Raw genomic sequence first — 10,700 nt, forward strand, 5'->3', positions numbered from 1 at the left:
ACCAGGATATGCATGGCCTCCTCAGTGATAGGGCCCTGGCAACCACCCCATCCATAACCACTCAAGGTTCCTCAGCCTAGATCCTGTCATCTTTCCAATCCAGGTCATGTCCTACAGTTGTAATGGGGGGAAGGATAAAAAATACACTGAAATTATCAGGACTTAGAGATTGATATATCGGGAAAGAAAGTATGTGAAAGATTGTGATTATAAGCCTGGATGACTGGAAAGATGATGGTATGTGGATAGGGACCACAGACACTGATGTAAAGTAGATTTCCTGGAAAAGGGATAAAGCCTAAGTTCAGTTTGGGACATTTAGGAATTTGCAGCGCTTAAGGGGTATGTCCCATAGGCAAAGCACACTGGGTGTCAGTGAAGTTCATTCTTTGATCAGAGATTGGTGCTGCTCTTCAAAGAGCCTGAACCAGACACTTGACTTTAAGCTTCCTGGGCCTGGTCTTTCCCTATTTATTTTATTACATTTAAATAATTATTTTACAAATGCTCTATGTTAAATGCTAGTGATAGAGAGATGTGAGGGACAGTCTACCCTCAAGGAATTCTGACTAAGGATGAAAACAGAAAAGGAAACATAATTAAAACAGATGGGGAGTGGGGCGCTTGGGTGGCTCCAGTTGGTTAAGTGGCTGACTCTCCATCTCAGCTCAGGTCTCAGTCTCAGGATCCTGGCCCCCCGCGTTGGAGCCTACTTAACAAAAACAAACACCAGAGATGTCGGTGGACAGTACTGGTCTATGAGAGGGATCTCTAAACAGACTGCAATGTCAGAGAAGGACTGCTAACAGAATTTATATTTAAAACCAGTCTAGAAAGATGATGAGGAAGGCTTTGTGGAGACTTGTGAGAACATTCTAGGTTCATACAGTAGTCTGTGTAAAACTGCAAGGTGCAGAATAACTTGATGCTTTCCAGAAACTGCAAATAATTTGGCATAGCCATGATGGGGTGTGGATGGAACTGTTGAAGGATTTTTATCAGGGAAGTAGCATTTTGTTTGTTTTTAACAGCTTAACATCATGTTCCCATTTGCATTTTAGAAAATCACTGGTTGTTTGGGTGAAAGGTGAATTGGAAAGGATGCCCCGGGGTCAGGAGACAACCAAGATCAGAGTCTTCAGAATAACAGAGGTAGTTGAAGCTCTCAGTGGATGAGAGCACCCAGGGAGAATGGGTGAAGTTGTAAATGGAACAGGACAGAGAGCACTGAGGATACAGTTATTTAAGGGTGAGCAGAGCAACACTCAAAGCTTCTGAGAAGAATTAGGAAAATAGAAGGAAAACCAGGGGGGAGTAAAGGCACAGTCACTAAAGGAGGAAAAGTTTTCAAAGAAGAGTTAGGTTCAACAAAGTTTGGAAGAGAAATCACTAACATGAAGGCTGAAGAATCCCAAAAGCAACATTTGGGAGTAGTGAGGGGGAAAGCCAGATCTCAGAGGGTTTGGAAGGAGAGAGAAAGCAAGGGAAAGGGAGATAAAGGCGAATGTGCTATGCTGTAGCCTCATGGAGAAGTCCATTGGCTTCTCAAAGGAAGTGGGTTAAAAAACCATAAATGGTATAATCTCCGATGTTGGGGAGATCATAGCCTCAGAAGACTTCACACTCCTAAACAGACACAGAGGAGCTGCCCTTGGGGTGGAGGATGAAAGGGGAGGTCTCCAGCAGGGAGGAGGGGGTCAGAAACAGCAGATTGGCCAGAGCCCTTTGGAACCCCCTCCCTTTACTACTTCACTGTCTGGTGGGTGTTTCTAGACACAGGGGACGCTGTGGCTGGCATTCTGAGGGTAAGAACAATTCTGGTCAGAGGTGGGAGAGGCATTAAAAGTGTTGTGGTGTGTTTTTTTTGTTGTTGTTCTTGTTGTTGTTGATTGGATAAGACTTCATATAGAGATGCTATTCTTTCTGTCCATAAGTCTCCAGTGATCTCTCACAGGGCTCTTCTGTTGATTCTATACGTTTTTTTAAATTAAAGAATGAATGACAATTAAATGAATTCATGAATGACAAAAGAAGCTGAGATCTCTTTGAGATCCTGAGCATCAGAGTCAAGATTCAAAAAGATCTTACCAAATCTGGAAAGAATAAAACAAAAAAGCAGGGACCAATGTGAAGTTTGATAGGTAAGCTGTACTTGAGTTGATTTGGAATATTTAATTGATAGAACACTCAGAATGAGTCAGCACTTTGGAAGGTCTTCCAAATACTTAAAATGACTGTCTTCATTGATAGACTTCAGAAGGGAGAAGCTGATAGTCCTCTACTCCTCTAAACGAGGTAGTGCTCACCTCAAGTTCTGGGTACTTCATTTTAAAGGAACTAAGGGACTGGGGCTGTGTCACCTACCGAACAGCAGACTCAGGTGAATGTGGTCTCTGATTTTCTCAAGGGCTGTCACACAGAAAAGTGAGAAACCTTAGTCTTTGTATTCCCTGGGGACAAAACTGAGACCCACTCCCCAGGTCAGGCCCCTCCTTCTTCCCTGATCTCATTCCTCTGCCTCAAACCCTATCCTGGGGACTTAGGGAGGATTTTTTAAAGAGTAGAAATAAACAGTCTAATTCAAACATACTTTATATTGCAGGTATAATAAAGCTATGGTTGGGAAGGCCTAATCTGAAAGCCAGAGTCAGTTCAGCCTTGATATTTGATATTTAAATAAATAAAAAAGAAGGAGGGTTAGCGGGAAAGGCTGTGTACTTAAAGATGGGAATGGGGTGGGAAGAGTGGTGTCAATGAGAATGGCAGGTGTGGGAGTTTGAGGGGAGAGCAGCATAATTGGTGGCAGGTGTGGATACCTATTTGAGAAGATTAGACTTTATTCTGTGGGCAGTAGGGCCACAGGGGATAAAACTGGTATTTTAGGAAGCAATCTGATTTATGTAAGAAGATCTGGATGCAGCTAGACTAGCCTGAACCAAGGGTGACAGTGGGATTCATTCATTTAACAAATACTTATTCAGTACCTTTTATATGCCCAGATCTATTCTAGGCACTGGGGATACATCAATGAACAACTAAAAAACCCTGCTTCTTTGGAGCTCTTATGAGGAGTAATAGACAATAAATAAGATAATTTCTAATAGTGATAAAATGCTAAAAAGAAAAGAAAACAGGATAATAAGACAGAGTATGACTTGCCAGGGGGACTGGGGTGGTCGCCACTGAGGTGGTGATGCTTGAGCTGATGCCCGAATGATGAGATGATTTCCGGCAGAACAGCACATGCAAAAGACCCTGAGATGTTAATGAACTTGGCATGTTCAGGGACAGAAGGAAGTGTGGCTGGAGCATAGTAAGCAAGGGAGAATGACAGAGGTTGCTCTCTAAGCACAAATTGGGGGTGACAGGAGGGTATATTTTGAACATGTCCCCTGGGAGTGATTCTGACACCCCTCCCCGATGGGGTTGTGATCACTATCCCCTTAAGACTCAATGAAGTAAATAAATGGGAAAAGATGAGGGATACCATTTCCTGTGTAGTGCAATGTGACAAAGAGAACATTAGCCCCTAAGTCAGACTCTGGCTTAGGGAGAATTCTAGCTCTGCCACTTCCTAGTTGTGTGACCTTGGGCAAATGATTTAATCTCTCTAAATTTCCAATACCCTGAGCTGTCAGGTAAGGATATTAATTCCTGTCTCAAGGATTTGTTGAGCCGGAATTGTGCTAGTGAGCCACACCCTGGGTTTCTGGCTTCGTAGAAGCTTATAGCGCCACCTTGTGTCATTCAGATGTCTACAGCGTGCACAGTGTTAGAAGTACAACTCACACAGAGACAATCTGGCTGTGCAGTGTCCTGGAGTTTTGTATTTAGTTCTGATCCCCGTGTCTTCAGAGACACCAGCCTGAAGATTGGCTGAAAGAACAGAAAAGGACCAGTCTTGGGGCCCACAACTCTGTGGAGAGGGAGCAAATGTGGGCCCTGAGGCTCCAATGCCAGGATCATGAAAGAATGGGAATGGGGTTGATAGGGGAGACAGGAGGCTGATTCCAGCTGCAAATGAAGAAATATTATGGTTAGATTTGCTTAAGAATGAAATGAGTCAGCTTGAGTGGAGGTAGGCAACGATGAGCAAAAGCTTGAAGTAAGTAACATCTTACCCTGAAAATATGTGACCCTTACTCCAACTCTTTAGGCCTTAGAAACAAAGGAAATGGTGGTTCTGCCATTGACAGAAGTGGAAGTCATCGGGAAATTCGATAGATGAACTGCTTTAAAATAACAAATTTTTTGATGGGAGGGGCAGACGGGGAGGGAGAATCTTCTTTTTTTTTTAAGATTTTATTTATTTTATAGAGAGTGACGAAGTGGGGGAGGGGCAGGGGGAGAAGGAGAAAGAGAGAGAATCTCCAGCAGACTCCCCACGAGCGCAGAGCCCAGCATGGGGCTTGATCTCACTACCCATAAGATCATGACTCATGAGATCGTGACCTGAGTCAAAACCAAGAGTCAGAGGCTTAACTGACTGAGCCACCCAGGCACCCCAGAGGGAGAGAGAGAGAGACTCTTAAGTAGGCTCCGTGCCCAACACAGAGCCTGAGATTATGACCTGAGCCGAAGTCAAGAGTTGGATGCTTAACCAACTGAGCTACCCAGGCGCCCTTAAAATAGCAAATTTTAAGTGAAAGTAGAATCCTCAAGCAGAATGATCCAGAGATTAAGGGGAAGAAGGGGGCTAAAGCTATGGGTTCAGGAGTCATCTGTATGAATGTCTGAACTTGAACAATGCTGGGGAGAAAACATAAAGGGAGATCTAAGAATGGAACCTTAAGATACACCCACCCTTGAAGTCAAGAAAATGAAGAAGGGGTGAAAAGTCAAGAGCACAAGAGAGTTCAGCATCATAAAAACAGTGGAAAAGGGGCACCTTGGGTGGCTCAGTCGGTTGAGTGTCTCCCTTCAGCTCAGGTCATGATCCCAGCATCCTGGGATCAAGCCCCATATTGGGCTCCTCGTTCAGCAGGGAGTTTGCTTCTCCCTCTCCCTCTACCTGCTGTTCCCCTACTTGTGCTCTCTTGCTATCTCTCGCTCTCTGTCAAATAAATAAATAAAATCTTTTTTAAAAAATGAGGAAGTTTTACAAAAGATGGGAGGAGCACTGTCACATTCCCAAACTTGGATTGCCCTTACCCCATTCAATGCCTACGACCCAGGTCCTGCCTGTCTCTTCCCCTCTCCCCAGTGAGCATCATCCGTCTGCTTCTTTGCTTCCTCTCCTGGAGGTCCCAGGGTCTGTCTGTCTGATTCCTCCTCCCTCACTGTTGCCACAGGGGGTGGTGCGGAGAGCCGACCAGTCCTTCGCTACAGCAAGGAACAGAGGCCGACCACGCTGCCCATCCAGCCCTTCGTGTTCCAGCACCACTTCCCAAAGCAGTTGGCCAAGGCCCGGGCCCTCCACAGCCTTTCCCAGCTCTACAGCCTCTCTGGTTGCAGCCGTGCGCAGCAGCCTGCCCCGCTGGCTGCCCCCACTACTCAAGTCCCAGCCTTAGCTCCCTCGGGGGAGTCACAGGCACCCACCAACAGAGGTGCCAGGAAATCTGGGCCTGAGCCAGAAAGCTCACGGCCGTCACCCCTGGGGAGCTACTCCCCCATCCGCAGTGCTGGCCCCTTTGGGCCCAGCACCGACTCTTCTGCTTCCACCTCGTGCTCCCCTCCTCCAGAGCAGGCCGCGGCCACAGAAAATCCACCCCCATGGAGTCACTCCTGTCCTCCTGTTGCCCGGCCTGCCACCTCCCAGCAGCCACAGAAGGAGGATCAGAGGATACTGACCTTGGCTGAGTACCGTCTCCATGGAACAGGAAGCTTGCCTCCTCTGGGCTCCTGGAGATCTAGCCTCAGTCGAGCAGAAAGTCTAGCCCGGGGAGGTGGTGAGGGCAGCATGGCCTCCAGGCCCAATAACGGTATGAGCTTTACCCTCCACCGCAAGCATTTCTACCCACCACCCTGCCCCCCCCACTGCCTTTGAATGCTTTCTTATACTCCAGCCTGGAGTCGGGTTAAAATGTTTTCATCTCCTTCCCCAGCATCTGTGGATAGTACCCAAGCAATCCCAGCCCTCATAACTTATATGGGCGCACTGGGTGGATGTGAAATGCTGTCTCCTGCTAACTCTTGCCCGTCTCTTCTGCTCATCTGTTCTGCTTTCAGCCAACCACCTATCCCCTCAAGCACTCAAGTGGAGGGAATACAGGAGGAAGAACCCACTAGGGCCACCCGGATTGTCAGGGAGCCTAGACCGAAGGCCACAGGAAGCTCGGCTGGCCCGAAGGAACCCCATCTTTGAGTTCCCTGGCTCCTTCAGTGCTGCTGGCCATCTGAGCTGCCGGCTGAATGGTGTGTGGGCCAGGTCCCCTGCATGCCCAGGGCAGGCTCTCCTGCAGCCGGGCAGGGCTAGAGAAGAGGGCAGTCCCAAAGGAACGGGTCTCCGAGGGTAGGAGGCACAGAACTGAGCAGCAACTCTTAGAAGGAGAGTTGCTTGAGATTGATTTTTCTCTTCTTTTTCTTTCCAGGTCAAATAGTGAAGCCATTACCACTGACCTGCCCTGACTTCCAAGACCCCTTTTCCTTGACTGAGAAGCCTCCAGCTGAGTTTTGTCTGTCCCCAGATGGCAACTCAGAGGCCATTTCCATTGACCTGCTTCAGAAAAAAGGTGAATATTACCCCCAGCTCAGGCCAGGAATTCTGTTGTCAGTACCTATTTGTGCCTATTGCCCTACTGTCTAGCCCTCCAGAATATTTCCCTATCTTAGAACTCCCAAGTGCTAGGAAGGAATCAGCACAGGAATGGGGGCGAGGTAGATGTCCGTGCATTGTGTATGATGGGTATGCATTGAGTGCACAAGGATCATTTATCAGATGCTTAAGAATCAGGCTTCAGTCTCTTACCTCAGGGAGCTAAGTAGAGTGAGGGAGACTGCCATGTCATAAAAAAATGGCCTCATGCTCTAATGGGAGAGTCCAGGTACTATAGGGCCTGACAGCTTGGGTAAGCATGCTGGTAACATCTACTAAGATATCTAGCAAATAAGGACCACTGGACCAAGAGAGAGCTGTTTCAGTGAGATGATGGGGAAAGAATTGAGCATAATTGTGGCCTGAAGGGATGGAGCCTGTGGGAAGGGAGGAAGATGACGCTAAAGTCCCTTATAGAAGCAGAGTGGGGGGTTCAAAGATGGGAAAAGGGAAGAACCTTGAGCAGGATGGAAAGAGAGCGAGGGGTCAGGAAGGAGGGTAGACAGAATGTAGTTATGTCCTTTGGATGGACTGGGAAGTTGAATTGATGACCAGCGGCCTCTGTTCTCTGGGTGAAGTAGAACCAAGGGCTTGAGAAGAGGGGTAAAGATTTGGCAACGTGAGAACATAGCAGAGGGTACCGCAAGGCACACGTCAAAGAGGTGCCCCTGTCAGTCACTGTTGTGAGTGCCCCTGGACTTTCTCCAGCAGCCACTAGCTGGGTTTCTCAGAGCGGACAAGATGGAGAGTTAGCTTGATCCAGGACTGGAGTAAGAGGGTCTTGAAGATGCAGTCGCTGAGATGGGTCCACTGGCAGTGGCAACAGTACAGGGCTTGAGAACTGGGCAAAAACAGGAAAGGGCCAGGGCCTGGTCCTCAGGAAGACTGAGACCCATGTGCAGGGACAGAGAGAGAGAGTGGACGCCTCTCCCTCTGTCCACTGAGGGCTGTTTTAGCTGAGTTGCCCAGGGACTTGCTTAGGAACCTGTCACATGGAATTCCTACTTACAGGGCTGGTGAAAGCAGTTAACACTGCTGTGGACCTCATTGTGGCCCATTTTGGCACAAGCCGGGATCCTGGGGTGAAGGTAGGCAAAAAACTGTGACAAGCTGAGCTCTACCCTGCTGACCCTCACCCATTCCATTCAGTGCTGCCACCTTCTCCTACTCTCTTGCACCTAGAACCCAGAATTGGGTACTTCGGGATGGGGATCACAAGAGAAGCACAAGAATTGAGGCCTACGAGAGTCAGAGAAGACCACGTTGGGCTTCAAATGATTCCCTGTTCTTCTCTACTCCATCCACAGGCAAAGCTGGGGAATAGTTCTGTGAGCCCCAATGTGGGCCACCTGGTTCTGAAGTACTTGTGCCCTGCAGTCCAGGCTGTGCTGGAGGATGGGCTCAAAGCCTTTGTGCTAGATGTCATCATTGGGCAACGTAAGAACATGCCGTGGAGTGTGGTTGAGGCTTCCACACAGCTAGGTAAGTGCTAAGTGGCAAGATGAGGACCCCAGGCGGAGATTCAGATTCAGGAGACTGGGCATGTGACTGCTAACTCTGGCTTCCTCTCAGGCCCGTCCACCAAGGTCCTGCACGGCCTCTACAACAAGGTCAGCCAATTCCCGGAACTCACCAGTCACACCATGCGATTCAACGCCTTCATTCTCGGCCTGCTCAAGTGAGTATGTGGGGCAGCAAGAGGGGCAAACCACAGCCCTCTCCCCTGGGCTCCGCTACTTTGTGGAGCTGACTCCCTAGACTGAGACAGGCAAGGGGGGATCTGTGGGGTCTGCAGGATCTGTGGCCAGGGCCCAGGCTCACTTTCTCCCCATCTAGCTACAGCCTCTCTCAGTAGGTCCCTGTGTTCCCACCACACCCATAACCCTCTGGCACTGATCACCAACACGGTCTTTTGCTTTTATAAATCCATAATCTGCCTTCTTTGGAAACTGATCTGGCTCTCTGGATATTGTAAACCTTGATCCACTCAATTCCAGCACTACTTCCAAATCCTACCTGACCACAAGGCCACCTTGAGATCCACATCCTTCTTTCCAAGTATGGGCCCAGGTCATCCCCTTTGGGATATGTACCCTGTATTCTCACTCAGTAGCTGCCCTGACTTCTTGGGTCCCATGTAAGCCAACTCCATTCTAGAGGGAAGTAATTGGCTTGTGAAACACATGTTCACCGCCTCCCAACATCCCCCACTGACCTTCCAGAACTATTTTATAAGAAATGAACGAGGTAGCATCCCTGCCATAGAAGGGAGATATTCACCTATACCTCTGCCCTATGTCTGACCCCTGTCTGTCTCCTTTGTACCTTATCATCTGACTATCTCCACACAAGATTCAACTCTCTCTACCTGTTCCTTACAGCGTCCGGTCCCTGGAGTTCTGGTTTAATCACCTCTATAACCATGAAGGTAATGCCCAGAACACTGCTCTCTCTTGCAAACTCAATATAGGCCAGACCTCAGAGGCTCAGACGAGGGAAGCATGGCTCTTTACAGATGGTAGAGGTGGGGAGGGGGACCACCCAAGCTTTCGTCTTCAGAGCCTGGGCTTCCAGCCCAGTGTCTCCCCAGCTTCTACTTGTATTAGAGCCTTGGAGTCAGCAGGATACTCAGGCAATCTGGAAGTCAGGGTGGCCAGGAACCCCCACTCTCCTCTGAACTTGGGGCCACCACTTAGGGTTGTGGAGGTCACGACCTGCGCAAACTCCAGGCAGCCTCTTTTGCCCTGGAGTGCACCCAGGGACACAGCGTCCAGCCTGTACGGCAGTACCCAGTGGCTCTGCCAGCGCTGCTTCTCGGAGCCCCTCCCCGGGCCAGGCTCTGCTTCTCTGTGGGGCTCAGCCCTCTCTCTTGCTCCCCTAGATATCATCCAGACCCACTACCAGCCATGGGGCTTCCTGAGTGCAGCGCATACCGTGTGCCCCGGCCTCTTCGAGGAGCTGCTGCTGCTGCTGCAACCCCTGGCCCTGCTGCCCTTCAGCCTCGACTTGCTGTTTCAGCACCGGCTCCTGCAAAGTGGGCAGCAGCAGCGGCAGCACAAGGAGCTGCTGCGGGTGTCCCAGGACCTGCTGCTGTCCGCCCATTCAACGCTGCAGCTGGCCCGAGCCAGGGGCCAGGAGGGGCCCGGAGACATGGACAGGGTGGTCCATGGGGAGCGGGTGAAGGGTGTGGGCGCCCCTGAAGGTGGAGAAGACGAGGAGGAAGAGGAGACAGAAGAGGTGGCAGAGGCAGCTGGGGGCTCAGGGCGTGGCAGGTGGGCCCGAGGTGGGCAGGCTGGCTGGTGGTACCAGCTCATGCAGAGCTCCCAGGTCTACATTGATGGCTCAACTGAAGGCTCTAGGTTCCCCCGTGGTGGCAACAATAGCAGCAGTGAGAAAAAGAAAGGGGCAGGAGGTGGGGGACCACCCCCCCGAGAGGGAGTAGTCGAGGGGGCAGAGGCCTGCCCTGCCCCTGAGGAGACCCTTGGCCGGGACAGGGGCTGGCCCTTCTGGATGGGGAGCCCCCCTGATTCTGTGCTGGCCGAGCTGAGGCGCAGCCGGGAGAGGGAGGGGTCCACTGCCCCCCCAGCAGAAAATGAGGAAGGAGCCTCAGAGCCTTCACCCGGGGGCATTAAGTGGGGACACCTCTTTGGCTCCCGAAAGGCTCAGCGGGAGACCCGGCCCACAAACAGGTGAGAGGCAGCTCATGGTGTAGACAGAGGGATTTGGGGAGCCTATCTAAGCCAGAGTGCAGACAGAGCCAGAGCCCCGGCTGCTCTCCCGTAGGCTACCCTCCGACTGGCTGAGCCTGGACAAGTCCATGTTCCAGCTAGTGGCACAGACAGTGGGTGCCCGCCGAGAGCCAGAGCCCAAGGAGAGCCTGCAGGAGCCACACTCTCCAGTCTTGCCCTCCAAGCCTCCATGGTAAGCCCTGGAAAATGGGATTGGG

The 10,700-nt window shown here is 50.3% G+C and overlaps 1 protein-coding gene across 5 annotated transcripts in view; it reads left to right on the forward strand.

Moving 5' to 3' along the window:
* RUSC2 (RUN and SH3 domain containing 2) overlaps window positions 1–10,700 on the forward strand; it is a 71,671-nt gene that overhangs the window by 60,232 nt on the left and 739 nt on the right. For 4 of the 5 annotated variants that reach the window (XM_026506286.4, XM_044386825.3, XM_044386824.3 and 1 more), the window contains exons 3-11: window positions 5,292–5,921; window positions 6,169–6,354; window positions 6,531–6,671; window positions 7,766–7,842; window positions 8,062–8,236; window positions 8,327–8,432; window positions 9,136–9,182; window positions 9,636–10,443; window positions 10,538–10,675. In XM_026506286.4, the coding sequence (XP_026362071.1) occupies window positions 5,292–5,921; window positions 6,169–6,354; window positions 6,531–6,671; window positions 7,766–7,842; window positions 8,062–8,236; window positions 8,327–8,432; window positions 9,136–9,182; window positions 9,636–10,443; window positions 10,538–10,675 (2,308 nt within the window). The remainder of the gene's footprint in view (window positions 1–5,291; window positions 5,922–6,168; window positions 6,355–6,530; window positions 6,672–7,765; window positions 7,843–8,061; window positions 8,237–8,326; window positions 8,433–9,135; window positions 9,183–9,635; window positions 10,444–10,537; window positions 10,676–10,700) is intronic. The other variant, XM_048223301.2, reaches the window with a different exon arrangement.

Source organism: Ursus arctos, unplaced genomic scaffold (assembly GCF_023065955.2).
Source record: "Ursus arctos isolate Adak ecotype North America unplaced genomic scaffold, UrsArc2.0 scaffold_18, whole genome shotgun sequence".
In the NCBI taxonomy this organism is placed as follows: domain Eukaryota; kingdom Metazoa; phylum Chordata; class Mammalia; order Carnivora; family Ursidae; genus Ursus; species Ursus arctos.